At 47.8% G+C, this 15,111-nt stretch overlaps 1 protein-coding gene across 2 annotated transcripts in view; it reads left to right on the plus strand.

The window, feature by feature from the left end:
• The window catches only part of LOC126540301 (2-amino-3-carboxymuconate-6-semialdehyde decarboxylase-like), a 120,701-nt gene that overhangs the window by 59,704 nt on the left and 45,886 nt on the right, over positions 1–15,111 (plus strand). For both annotated transcript variants that reach the window (XM_055075956.2, XM_050187102.3), the window contains 2 exons: positions 5,481–5,530; positions 8,070–8,306. In XM_055075956.2, coding sequence (XP_054931931.1) covers positions 5,481–5,530; positions 8,070–8,306 — 287 coding nt within the window. The remainder of the gene's footprint in view (positions 1–5,480; positions 5,531–8,069; positions 8,307–15,111) is intronic.

Consider the following 15,111-nt stretch of genomic DNA (forward strand, 5'->3'; position numbering starts at 1 on the left):
TTACGAATCCATGCATTTATATAATATATGTCGATGACCTAGCTGCTAAATGACTTGGAAAAATGAACAGCGCTAGAAACAACAGAGCGCGCTATCGTGTGTCTTCTCGTTTGCAGGCCAGAATTCGTTGCAGCCCAGGTAACAGTAGAGATCGTCGTTGTTTTCCAGCCAGACCTTCTAGTGTGTGGTACGGCCACGGCTACGTACGCAGAGGGTGGGCACTATTTTGCAAGTTTCCTATCACTCAATCGCGCTTTCGGCGTTGTGGGCGTGCTATATTATCCTATATTTCAATATAAAGGAACGAAGCTTTGCGCTAGAACTTCGATAGTATCATATAATGCGAGTTTCACTCACTTTTGGTGACCTGCTGTCTGACTTATTTGAAGAGATGTTCGTAAGTAGCTTGCGATCATGGTATTGTAGTCATCACGTGACGCATATTGTTATTTGATCTCATACGGGAGTTAATGAGGTAGACAGTCCAAAGCAGGGCTGCTGCCTGTTTAGAAGCGTTTGGGAAAATTACGGCATCTGTTGTACGCAGTAACATGATGGCTAGTAGCTCCGAGAGATTTGAACGCGTCATTTCCCGATACCCTTCTATTCTGAAAGTTGCCGAGACACTTAGCTAGGAGGGTTTCGCCACAGCAAGCAGCACGTGTTACCATGTGGTATAGGTGAGCCTCAGCTAGGCGATAGGCCACGGCTGTCTGGTGCTGAGCGATCAGGCAATGACAAGACGTTCTCCCTATGTCCCTAATTATCGGCCAATATCGTTCTTCAAGCTTTTTATGCCCATCCCCCCTCTTCATAATCATCACTCCACGCACTTTCTTAACATGCTTTTCCGTTAGTCACTGTCACATTTTACCATTCACCGGTTTGCTGAACGGCGCGGCGGCCGCTAACACACCTATATTTCTGTTTTTGCCTGGACTTCGAGGCTATTCTCCTACCTGCCCTCCAACCTGTTTGTCGTGGCTGTTTCTTAGCTTCCCTGGCCCAGCATCCCCGTCCTCGATATACTTTGTCGTGCGCAAATCAGCGTTCTTTTAAAGCGAAGCTTCTTTTTTCTCTCAGAAGTTGGCCCGCGTCTATGGTGGTTCAGAGCGTGTATTTACATGGAAGGAGCGTGGCAGAGAGGAAGGAAGATGGGAGAGACTCGTTTGGACCTTTGCACCGCGTCGAATATGCACAATACCCTCTGGAGCTCTGTGGGCGTCGATCGCCACATTAGCCTCTTGACAGCTGTAATTTTACGTGACACCTCGCAAAACTACTGCAGAAATTACAGCGCTTACCTCCAGATAGAAGCTAGATAGAATGGTAGGGAGGAGGGGGGAGAGGAGGCAGAGAATGAGTAGAACCGACGCAGTCGCAAAACGAGTGATTAACAGTCTTGCCACTCTTCGCCCGCAGTTCCCATACAAGCGGGGGTGAGGGGGGAGGGGCGGATAGGGACAAGGTGACGTGAGAAGGCAAGGAAACGGTACTACTATTGCCAACACGTTTAAATTTGTTTCTCAAATCAAGTCTCGATATTTATATATCTGATGTACAAGCTTGCCGTCAACATTTTGTCCCTCATTCTTTCTTAAATAATTGAAGAGCGTTTTTCAGGAAATTTGTGTTCTGGCGTTTATTTTTTGTGCATATTTCACATTTAGTCAATTGCTATATATATGTATATATATATATATCCTGTTCCATCGCTGTTTGCCTTGTAAAGGAGGCTGCCGACTCTAGTCAACTCACTTGCCTCTAAAGAGACTTTTACCCGCAGTCTCCTCCATAACTCATGGAAATAAAGAAGTTACAATTATTATTCTTTTGGCAATGATACGGGCCTATCCCGAAGGTGATCACATAGCACGTAGAAGGAGTGCTGACGTAGAATTTCGTTGTGAGGCTAAACAGTTGTTTCTTTATGTATTGTTACGGCAAAACCAAGAGACGTGCCAATCAGAAGAAGACGATTTGACGTGTCGAGTTGGAATCGCTCTCGACTGCCATCTTTTTATACATCGTTGTCTCTCGTGTAAATATTGTAAATGCATCTCTATATGTGACTTCTGCAACGCAACAAATTGGTGGAGGTGCAGTGTGCCCACGAGAAACAACGGAGCTCCGTAGGCGTCGTCACCTTGGACTGGACAACATGACGGACGAAACTGGACGCGACATGGCACAACTAGTCCACATCAATGCCTACAACCCCGACGGTTGTGCTGGCTCAGCCGCGGGATACAGGAACGTTCGGCGGCACCGACCACCTGAACGTGGAAGACTGGATCGCCACGTATGAGCTTGTAAGTGCCCACAACAAATGGGATCCGACGATTGTGTTGGCTAACTTGGTTTTCTACCTACAAAACACTGCGAAGGTGTGGTATAACAACCACGAGAAATAGCTTAACGACTGGGAGACGTGCAAACAGTAGCTGAGGGATTTGTTCGGCCGTCGAGCTGGCCGGTAGAGCACGGCTAAACGAGAACTAGCGACCCGCGCCGAGAGGTCCACGGAATCATACGTCTCTTACATCCAAGACGTGCTGGCTTTGTGCCGTAGGGCCTACAGTGATATGGCTGAGTCAGACAACGTTGGGCATGTACCGAAGGGCATCGCTGATGATGCTTTCAACCTGCTCATGTGCAAAAATTGTGAAACAGCACCAGACATCATAAAAGAGTGCCAACGCATTGAGCGTGAAGAGCCGCCGCAGTGCAATGCCGTTCGCACGTCTGCCGAACACAGCTGCGACATCCTCTTTTGATGACAGGCTAGCAGTGCAGCGACCATAATCATGAGATGACCTGACGCAGATAGTGCGGCGAGAACTTGAAACCATGGCACCTGCAGCCTTTTCTCCAGCCCCAGTGAGCCGTACAACTTCCCTAGAGCACCATTTGTGCAGGCAATAGTCAATGAAGAGCTGGCTAGCCTTGGAGTTCATTCTGTATGTGCCGTTGCCACTTCACAGCTGTCTCATGCTCCAGGTCCATCGACTGGTGCGCGGTATCCTGCACGCTACCGAAATCCAGCCGAGTGGCCAACCATAGACAATCGGGCAATCTGTCTTGTCTGCCGGCGTATCGGTCACGTTGCTCGCCATTGAAATAACCGTAGTGTCTCCTCTGCGAACGCCATTCACCAGTTAATATCGCTCCGAACAGACTGAGCGTCGTTACCAGCCTCAATCGGCACTGCAACAGCCAAACAATGACCCTCGTGCTCCTTGGAACAGTCTCGCGTCTTCCTTCCGACGTCACCAGTCCCTTTCGCCATCAGCTCGTCGACCATCGTTACTATTTATCTAGCGCCTCTGAGCTTCACACGGATGCCAGTGGCAATGGAATCGGGGCTGCGCCTGTTCAACGGCAGCGCAACGATTCGTCTCGTCTATATATTGTATTTTACCGATTCACTGTATTTAAAGAATAATAAACTGAAACTGAAACTAAAACTGAAACGCAAAGCGTGTAATTGTATACACCAGCCGCCTCCTGTCACCTGCCGAGAGGAATCTTTCAAAATTACCGAACTAGAGTGCCTGGCGTTAGATTGTGCAGTTCCCAAATTCCGCCCCTACTTATACGGCCGCACGTTCACCGTGGTTATCGATCAGCACGCCTTGTACTGGTTCTCCTCCCTTAAAGACCCCACTGGACGATTGGGTAGATGGGCGCTACGGCTCGAAGAATATTCATTTGCTGTTTTATATAAGTCAGGTCGTTTCAACAAGCAAGCCGACTGCCTCTCTCGTCATCCTGTCGACCACCCTGAATATGATACGCATGACGGCGATTCTTGCGTCCTGGCCATTTCTGATCTGTTGATCTGCACGACAACCGCACTGAACAACGTCGTGATGACTACTTACGCGTTCTCATCGATCATCTCCATTCTGGCCCATGGGAGCCCACGCTGCGCATGTTCGGGCTCCCCGAAGACGTTCTCCGTCGCAGCTCAGGCCCTCTAGGACAAGAATTTTCACTCTGTGTACAACGCCATCTCCGGACAACAGTTTTTGAGTAGTTGCATGATGCCCCTACAGCAGGCCACCTCGGCGTTTCGCGTACTTACGACGGCATACGGCGCCGCTTCTACCAGCCATGCAGGCCTGTACCGCTCTGTGTACCGCTACGCTGCATCATGTGGGCTTAGTCAGCACCGCAAAAAAAAAAAAAAAAAAAAACCTGCTGTGCTGCCCGCTGGACGCCTTCACCCATCCATGTGCCCTCAGAACCATCTTTTTCGCATCGGTCTCGATCTTCTCAGCCCTTTTCCGACGTCGAAATCTGGCGATAAGTTGGTCATTGTCGCTACTGATTATTCGACCCGGTACGGGATCACGCGAGCTTTGCGCACAAGTTGTGCAACTGAGGTGGCAGATTTCCTTTTGCATGACGTCATCCTCCGTCACGGCGCACCCCGGCAGCTCCTCACTGATCGCGGCCGCATCTTGTCCCGAGTATTTGAAGACCTACTTCGCTCCTGTTCTGCCGAGCACAAGCTTTCTACCGCCAATAATCCGCAGACAAACCGACTGACGGAGCGGCTCAACCGTATGCTGACAGACATGCGGTGTATGTACGTTTGTGACGGCCGCAGTGCTTGGGACAGCAAGTTACCCTTCGTGACCTTCACCGATAATTCGCCCCGTCACGAGGCCGCTGGGTTTTCATACTTTTACCTTCTGTTCGGTCGCCAGCCTCCTTTGCCCTTTGACACACTGCTTCCTTCCTGGACAAGAACTCTAACTGAATATGCTCCAGACGTCTTCGCCCGGGCTCACACGGCATGCCAGATTGCCGGCTCCCGGCTCACTGAGTCTCAGGCCGCGCAGAAGATTCGGCACGCCAGCCAACATCGGGACGTTCGATTTTCTCCTGGCTGCGTTGTCCACCTATGGACACCATGTCGCCGCGTCGGCTTATCTGAAATGCTGCTGCTGCGCTACACATGGCCCTACACGATATTGCGTCAGTTTGGCGATGTGAACAACGAGATTGCTCCGCTGGAATCGCGTGCCCTCACAGACGTTGTGCATGTGTCCCGGCTGATCGAGGCCTTTGCTGCGAGTTCACGTCCCTTAGAGTTAGCGCCGAGACGGCGCCATTACAGATGGGGGTAATGTTACAGCGCCACCAAGAGCGGCGCCGGTCAGAAGAAGACGGTCTGACGTGTAGAGGGGGAATCGCTCTCGGCAGCCATGTTGTTTATGCATCGTTGTCTCTTGTGTAAATATTGTAAATACATCTCTATATGTTACCTTTGCAACGTAACAATATCTGAAGATGAACGTCACGTATGTCAGCTGCTAGGGCACTTGGCACTCTCCGTCTGATGACGAGAGAGGTGGCTAAATTACTTTACGTGTCGCGAGAACCAAACTGCCACAATATAAAGAAAGAACAAAAGGCAGCACTGTGAGATATGTCAAGACGCTCATGACGCCTTCTGTATATTTGTGCAGGTGTCACAGTTCAAGCTCTATCTACAACACCGGTACTGTTCAGCTACTGGGTACGTGTCCCTATTCTTGTGAAATCAAAGTGGTGCCTTGGTGGCGTAGTAATTTTTGGCGTTGGACTGCTAAGCTCGGTGGCGCGGGATCAAATTCTGGCCGCGGCAGCGGCATTTCGATGGGAGCGAAGTGCATTTCATGTGCTCGCATTGGGTGTGCATGAAATCCAGAGAGCGGAGCGGGTGGCGCGTATTGGTGAAAGCAGAGGAAGAGAAACAACGGTGCATTCGGAAGGAAAACGTTCGCAGGGAGTCATGTATTGGATGAAGAGAATTTTAACGCCGAGGCCGGCATACAATTTACAAATGTTTGCGAACCGGAAATTCTAATGCATTACAGACGCTTCAGTACAGCCTTTAGGACTTACCAGTTTACTTTCATCATCCTGAACTCTTTAGTTGCTGGCCTCGAAATGTTCCGAAGGATGGGCGGCTGATTGTAGATAATTAATTTGGTAATTGAATTATGAGCTTTTAGGCGCACTGTAGTGTTGAACTCCGGACAAATTTTGAACAGTTGGCGTTCTTCAGCTGTTGTATAACTATCCGTGCATAACGTGTTCGTGTATTCTGTGTGCGTCGAAATACAACCACCGCCGTGAAATGAAGGCACTACATTGCCATCAGCAGTTAAATGGCATAGAAGCGGTGCTGCTACAGTGGCTAACATAACGTGTCGACTCTATGCTTTGGGCAAGGACAAAATCTCAGCTACGAGGCATCAATCACCATGAATGCAATGTCCGGATGTTAGAGACACGCGAAAATTGTGCCGTGCAAATAGACAGTTTCAATAAAATACGCGTGAGAACAAAAAGTGTGAGGATAGAAAATACATATTGATTTGTCAAGTTCGTACAATGACACTACACTCTCTGCAAAACTCTTAACAGTTGCACTTTGGTGCAGAACAATTTGTGAATTTCAAGAGCACCCAAACAAGGGAATGCAAGTAGCGGTCTTTGCCTTCACGATGCTTTACCTCGGGGCCTCCTATCTATATACATGGAAAAGGAGAAATCGCTTTTGTCGGCAACGACTGCAACGAATTTATAAGGTTCGTTGCATTTAAAAGAAAACGTTAAAGTCGACTGACTGTTTGTTGCGAATTTTTTCTTCAGGTGGTAAATTTTTTATTAAAGATTAACAAAAAACGAAAATTTTCAGAAAGCGATACTATCACGCTTACACCTCTGTAATTCGTCAATGAAAAATGATATCACAATTCTGTAAACTGAACCTAATGGTACATCCAAAGCGGACAAAATTGATGTACTATATATCGCTCTCAAATAGACCCCTAATTTCTGAATAGAACATTTGCAAAGCCCTTGTAAAAAATGTATCAAATTCAAGTAAGATTTAAATTGGCCAATCAAATTTTGTCCGCTTTGGATGCTCTAATGGATGCACTTTAGGGAGCTGCGATATCTGTTCTAGGTGCAGACTTACAAATTTGTAAACTTCATGCTTCTATATCGTTTAAACTGCCTAATTCTTTAAAATTCCATATAGGATATGCAGGCCATGGACCGAATTTCGATTCCAACAGTCACTATAATTTAACTTTCTCTCTCAAATGCAACAAACTTCACTAAAATCATCCCTGTTCGTTTCTCAGAAATGCGTTTCTGCGTTTTAGATTTATTTGAATAGGCGGTATCAGAGTTGGGCTGGAGCTAAAGCTTCCTCTTAAGTTAAGGTGGTAATAATTATTAGTGTAATGGACCGAAATGCGTGTTTTCTTTCATTTTCAACATTTACTCTTTAACTTAAATGTGCTACCATGAATCTACCTTTCGTATAATTTCTATCTTGCCCCGTATTTAGTACTGTAAAAATTTCCTATTGTCGCACTTCCTTTTATGATGCCTGGATGATTGAGATTACGAAAATAAGTAAATAAATAAAACTGTTTTAAAGGGACACTAAAGCGAAACAATAAATCAGTTTAGACCAATGAAGCATTGTTTAAGAACCCTGCAGGCAGTCATTTCAAAAAAATAGTTTGATTATTAGATGAGAAAATGAATGTCCAATTATCAGTATTTGAATTTTGCGCCGAAACCCCAGCGCCGGTACGTCAGCGTGATGTCAGAGATTCCAAAGTATGTTTTCGCATTTGGGCAGCGTTGGCTGAATACAGGTTCCCGAAACTTGCGATGTCTAATATTTGGTTCCTTTAGAACACAAAGTAGTCAATCTCTACCGCTATATAAAATTAGTAGGCCCTAGAAGATGCCATCAAAATCCAAGACGTCACAGCCCCCAGGTGCGGGAACTTAAGTAGGCGTCGCCATCCGTATTTCGTTCTTGCGCTTTTTCTGGCTTACCAAACGTCTTGTCGTTGTAAGAGTGGTGTTTTTGGTGTTGCAGAACGGTAATTTACTGATGCAGAAGAAATCATCTTTCACTTTAGTGTCCCTTTAAATAAAGCAATTATAATTTCTATTAAGTTATTTGTATCTCTCGTTTTGTGATAAGTGCGAAAGAAAGGTTGTGACGGCGGTAGCCCGTTTAAGCTCAAATGACTTCGCAGGCCAAGCCAGACGACGCGCTGGACTTCAGCCGGCTACAGAACGACTTCGTGGCTTCGATGGTTAGCCGACGTCCCGACCGGTTCGTCGGTCTGTGCACCGTACCGATGCAGAGTCCAGAGCTGGCCGCCGAGGAGCTGAAGCGGTGCGTCAGCCAGCTGGGAATGCGGGGCGTCATCGTCGGCTCGCACGTCAACCAATGGACGCTGGCGGACCGAGCACTCGACCCTTTCTACAGGGTGAGCGAATCTCGCGGTATCTACGCGAGTCGCGCAGAGTCCGCGCCTAAGCACACAATTGGTCATGACTCTAGGTGAAGCATCCGTGACGCCGGAGTTGGCGTTAAGGCCCGTTCACACTACACGAAATACCCGGCCAGCAAAGCGGATTCGGCCGCTCTTGACGCCGAAGAGGGCGGAAAGCGGCGCGGTGAAGGCAAACATTCCAAGACCCATTTTTTTCCGCTTTCGCCGCCGCCGGAAGTTGCGTTTTTGACGTCACAACCCGTCTAATCTCAACATGGCAGCCAGCTTGTTTGGGCGACCGGCCTTCTCCGTGGAGATGCTCATCGATGCAATTAAGCAGCACCCCATACTGTACGACAAAAGGCGCTTGAATTTAAAGGACATTGCCTACAAAGAGCAGCTATGGGACAGGATCGGGAAAGGAATTGGAGTGAGTGGTAAGTACAACTGCTATTCACGCCTACTCGCGCCGATGCCGGAGCGACAAGACTTTCTCATTGCCAGTACCTTGCTTTTATGCATATTCTCCGTCAAACGTCCGCAAACATTTTTGCCGCGCCGCTGCTTGCTCCTATGCCGTGCATGCTCAGCTCGTGCGCCGTTCTAATGCCTGCGCAGGCGTGCATGCACGCGCGACACTGATGGCACCGCGAGAGTAGAGCAGCGTTACAATAGAAACTTTTCTGTGCTACAACGGTGAGCGTAAAGTTTTCTAACGATTCCTGCAGTGGCAAGATATTGTTGGCCTGTCCCAACCTATCCCGCTCCTGCAAGGACGGGCGGACCCACCATCGTCGTCGCCGCCGCGGCGATCTTGGTTGCTCAGCCCGTCGCAGCTCTTGAAGCATAGCCATCATTGAGTTGCAGAGGAGAATCATGGCAATTTCTTCTTCTTCCGGCATTTCCTCGTCTTCTGAAAAGCTCGCCATCGTGCTGTGCTCAGTATCTCGCAGCTGGAAGCCCAGCAACGGCGCAATACAAGCAGACGGAACAAAAGCCCGCGAACGAGAGGCACTCACGTGAACTCTCGTCTCGTTCGCGAAGTCGCGAAACCAAGAAAGAAACTGCCGCGAAATCTCGCTGTCGTCGCGGAAAAGCGAGAAGCGGCGGCGGATCCGCCGATGCGCGCGTGAACAGGTGAGAACACGCTCTTTTTCCGGCGAGCGAATCCGCTTCGCTGGCCGAATTTTTGTAGTAGTGTGAACGGGCCTTTACTCCTCCATCTAGTCGGAGCAGAGTATTCTAGCTAACTGTGGTAGCGGCAGATTCTCCTATCTCGTTTACATTTCTGGCCTTCGGAGCGCAACCAATCCGGACTGCGTAGACCTGAGCGCGCCGTAGTGATCCGGCCAACGGATCCAATCGGGGCGTATTATCGTGATACCGTGAACAAAGTAATTTCGTCCGAGTATTGCGCGCTAGCATTGAAAGGAGTTCAGAATGGATTCCGCACATTGACCGTTAGGGCGGTGCCCGCTACCTTTGCCGGCTATTCTGAAAATAAATTTGTACATTCTCACTGCTCTCCTAGAATGCACAGACGGCGACCGAAATCACGCACTTTACGCACATCATGACACATCAACCTATGGCTAGCCAATCAATAGTTTATGAGGAAAAAACACGAATGCTGGTCTTGGCTTGAGAAATCGTTTGACTTTATTGAACAAGTTTCGGGTGGTCTCGCACCGCGGACATGTGACGAGCCACAGCGCGTCGACGAGGAGGCCAGCGAAAGAGAACGTCGTTACGCGTTTAGATACACAGACTGCGGCCTGAAGTATAGTGTTCTCACGGTAAGTGAAGCTCCACGGAAACAATATTCCGGGGTATCCGCCCCGCTGTGCTGAACAGTACGTGCGTATGCATGCCACTACAGCGCGCTGGCCGTGCTTACGTGCGAACATCAGCCGTTTTATGTGCGCGCAGGCGTACGCTATGTCGAGCCCTGTCCACTCTTGCTCCGAATCTGCAAACCCTCACTTGCCTGCGCCCATCGAACGCACAGATGAAATACTTGCGGTGCGAAGGGTTCGTTCGTTAATTGCTCATAGCTAGCCGCCTCTTTCCCATCCTTCCACATGGCTGTTATACGTGCCACAAAGGCATTGTCCCCTGTGAAAAGCAGCAACACTGCACAGTTGCGCCTGACCTGCAAGGCGCTTCATGGTTCATACTCTGAAGCACAGCGGTTTCAATCTGCAATGGCACGTCGGCATGAATCTACCTAACACGGCAAATACACGGGGATCATTTTAAGTTTTACAGAATGTATACAAACCACCTGTGGTAGATAGCTTAATTCTTGTCGTAGAGCTGGGTTATTCGAAGAGGCGGACATTACTTGCACGAGAAATCTAAACAAAAATTCAACAAATTAACAATAATTCACTGATTATCTTCTTAATTAATTACATTACGGCGTATATTGCAATTTACGAATTGTAGCCGAGGATCTTGCAAGACGTATACACTCGATATGAATATCCACGATGATGTCAGTCTCGAGATATTTCCCAAAGCGTGCAACGAAATACATGGGTGTTCCAGATGCTTTTGTGCTTCAACGCATAAAAAAAAACGTTTTGTTGAAGAAGTAAGCGTAACAAAAGCGTATTTTTACGGCAAGTTAGATGGCGCATACCTCCAAACTGCGGTCATTCTGGAAATTCATACCAAGTAGATATGCTTTAACAACTCACCGGCTACAATTCCAAAATTGCGATATGTGCCATAAAGTAATTAATTCAAAAGATATTTACTGGACTTGTCTTAATAATTAAGCTCCATATGTGTTTCGATTTGTCGTGCAAGTAATGCCCGTCTCTCTGAATAATCCAGTGCGATGTCGGCCGCGGCAGCTGCATTCGAACGGCGGCGGAATGCAAAAACACTCGTGCACCGTACATCGTGTGCAGTGGTCAAAATTATTCGGAAGTCGCAAGCTGTCCAGTGGCGACAACTATAAACCAAATCATACAAGAGCACAATACTAATGCACGCAGGCACGTACCCAGGATTTTTTTTCGGGGGGGGCCCACCATCTCCATCATCATCATCATCATCATCATCATCATAATCATCATCATCATCATCATCAGCCTGTTTTATGTCCACTGCAGGACGAAGGCCTCTCCCTGTGATCTCCAATTACCCGTGTTCTGCCCCAACCGATTCCGACTAGCGCCCGCGAATTTCCTAATTTCATCGCTCCACCTAGTGTTTTGTCGTCCTCGATTGCGTTTTCCTTCTCTTGGTGCCCATTCTGTAACCCTAATGGTCCAACGGTTATCTAACCGGCGCATTACATGACCTGCCCAGCTACATTTTTTCCTCTTGATGTCAATTAGAATATCGTCTATACCCGTTCGCTCTCTGATCCAAACCGCTCTCTTTCTCTCTCTTAACGTTATGCCTAGCAATCTTCGTTCGATCGCTGTTTGCGCGGTCCTTAACTTGCTCTCAAGTCTCTGCCCCATATGTCACCACTGGCAAAATGCACTGATTGCACACGTTACTTCTCAATAATAATGGTAAGCTTCCAGTCAGGAGCTGGCAATGTCTGCCGTATGCGATCCAACCTATTTTTATTCTTCTGTGAATTTCCTTCTCATGATCAGGGTACCCTGTGATTAATTGACCTAGGTAAACGTACTCCTTCACAGTCTCTAGTGGCCGACTGGCGATCCTGATCTCTTGTTCCTTTGCCCGGCTATTTATCATTATCTTCATCTTCTGCATATTAATATTCCAACTCCACTCGTACACTCTCTCTGTTAAGGTCTCCAATCATTTGTTGTAACTCGTCTGCATTGTTGTTGAATAGAACAATGTCATCGGAAAACCGAAGGTTGCTGAGATATTTGCCGTCGATCTTTACTCCTAAGCCTTCCCAGTTTAATAGCTTGAATTCTTCTAAGCACGCAGTGAATAGCTTTGGAGAAATTGTGTCTCCCTGTCTGACCCCTTTCTCTATAGGTACCTCCCTGCTTTTCTTGTGTAGAATTAAGGAAGCCGTAGATCCTCTGTAGATATTCTTACGCGAAGGACGAGTCAGTAAGACGACAGACTATTTACAGATTATATTTACAACAACGGTTGCAGCGCTGACCGGTCAGATTCACAGCGCGAGCCCAGTTCGTTCTTCCTCCTCTTTTCTGGAGTTATGGCGACCACGCGCCTCGTTCAAACAAACAAATACCACACGCATGTAGGACTATTTTCCAAGCTTTTTATGTAAGCGTTCTGTACTCCTTGATTACATAGTGCCTTTATGACTGCTGGTATCTCTACTGAATCAAATGCATTTTCGTAATCTATATAAGCCATATAGAGAGGCTTATTGTACTCTGCAGATTTCGCGATAACCTGATTGATGACATAGACGTGATCCATTGTAAGGTATCTCTTCCTGAAGCCAGCCTGTTCCCTTGGTTGACAAAATCGAGTGTTGCCCTTATTCTATTGGAGATTATTTTGGCAAATATTTTATATAATACTGGGAGCAAGCTAACGGTCCTATAATTTTTCAATTCTTTAACGTCTCCTTTTTTGTGGATTAGTATAATGTCTGCATTCATCCAGTTTTCTGGGACCCTTGCAGTCGACAGATACTTCGTATAAACAGCCGCCAGTTTTCCAAGCATTGTGTCACCTCCCTCTTTGATTAAATCGACTGTTATTCCACCTTCTCCTTCCGCTCTTCATCGTTTCATGTCTTGCAGGGCCCTTCTGACCTCATCGCTAGTTATAGGAGAGTTTCTGTATCCTTTTCATTACTGTTTCTAAGTGAGGTATCGTGACTCCTCGGGGTACTGTATACAGGTCAGCTTAGAATTTTTCCGCTACTTTTACTACATCTTCGAGATTGCTGATGATATTATCCTTCTTATCTTTTAGTGCATACATCATGGTTTGTCCTATGACAGGTTTCTTTTTTACTGATTTCAGGCTGCGTTCATTTTTTACGGCTTCTTCAGTCTTTCTCATGTTATAGTTTCGAATATCAGTTATTTTCGCCTTGTTGATCAGTTTTGACAGTTCCGCGAATTGCGTAACGCTGTGCGGCCGCCAGTCCCATACAACCGCGTAGAGCGCAGGACTCTGCGATTCTAGACGTACTGCGCTCACCGCGAAAGGTTAGAAAAACACCTACATAAGCACAGCAGAGAAGTGGCTACGTGAGGCGGTTCGACCGATAACTATAGAAGCGTCATTCAAAACAAGTAATTGTTCTCCACTTCCGGCGGCGTTTTCTCTACTTCCTTTTAACGTGACAGCGTTAAGGAGCTCGTGTCGCAGAAAAGCCGGTGTCGTCGGCGTCGGTGTCGGCGTCCGAGGCGTTGGCCGTGAGCGATAAATCCCGGCAGGCACTTCATGAATAAAAAACAACTTGCAAGATGGGCTGGGTGGGAATCGAACCAGGGTCTCCAGGGTGTGAGACGCTACCACTCAGCCACGAGTTTTTTTTAATGGATATATGAACAAAATTTATTGGGTTCCTTGTTTTACTTCGTCTTTTTGTTTTTTTTTTCAGATTAAAAAAACATGAGCACAAATTTTATTTATTAGTGTTGACACTGCAAAAGAAAAGAGAAGTTCTGGTACAAACACAGCGCTGACAGGTGCTTCCACATGAGTAAGGTATGCAGAAAATAAATCTAAAGATAAAATTCCAGGACCGCATGATGCTATGCTGAGGCCATGGTCGGGTAATAATCCTTGACATTCTGTATAGTCTCAACAACAGCATTGTAAGTGGCCATGTCGAAGTCTTCCGTTACTGCAGGTGGGAAGAGCACATAACTTTCACAGACAATCGCCAACTTAGCCGTCACTTCCCCAATTACTTAGATGATGCCCTCCAGTGGTTCTTGAATCGGATTCTTCATGATTACTTGAACCACCTGCTTGTCTGGGGATTCCATCTTGAAGGACATGCCCTGGGGTTCGCTCTGCAGAAGTTCGCCGAGGAGGCATACAGTCTGCCTCTGGTAATTAGCGAGAAGCTTGGCGTTAACGCGCATGTTGCACTTAGAAACTTTCAACCGCTTTCAACGGCTCGCACGAGTTCGATGGTTCAAAGCGGTACAAAAGCGCCTCTAGTGAATGCTGTGTTGCCTTAGAAATGAGCCGTAGAAAGTTATACTGCGGTGTATATCGGTAATTATGAACATGTAACTTACAGAAGTCGCAGTTACACGAGTAGCGAAGTGCGTTTCCGCTACATTTCTTCTGCGCTTTCCGCACACGCAGAGCCATCTTGCGGCAAACACAAAAGACCGCCTCCTCTCAATGTACGGCGCTGCCCCGACAGGTGGCGCGCCACGCGCGCGTTGGGGTTGTGGGGGACAGGTGCGAGGCGCGTCGCGGCCCGGACTCCCTCTCCCCTGACGACGTTTCTCCTTGCTCCCTCACGGGTGCTGGCGTGCATCGTGTTGCAAATGGGTCGCAAGCCCCAAGGGTAGCGTTGGCCTGGCGGCCTGGGGCACAACTGGAAGCATCCGAAGGTCCTGGCAAAGCATGAGTCGACTGCTAACAGAACAACTTGTTTATTCTAGCATCGCAAAAGAGCGGCCGGTCAGGTCGACCGAAGTGGAGAGACGGGAGAGCATGCTACTCAACGGAAGAAATCGGAGCCTCTCTCTAGGCGTCCGGGGGCAGCTGCTTTTATACTCTCGGAGTCGAGGGCAAGAAGGAACGCCTCGTCAGAGGCGCACGTGATGCGGGGAACGGACACGCTGAGAGACACGTTGAGACGAGTAGGTGACGCATCCGCCGGGCCGGCGCCGGTCAGACC

This window comes from Dermacentor andersoni, chromosome 2, assembly GCF_023375885.2.
Source record: "Dermacentor andersoni chromosome 2, qqDerAnde1_hic_scaffold, whole genome shotgun sequence".
In the NCBI taxonomy this organism is placed as follows: Eukaryota; Metazoa; Arthropoda; class Arachnida; order Ixodida; family Ixodidae; genus Dermacentor; species Dermacentor andersoni.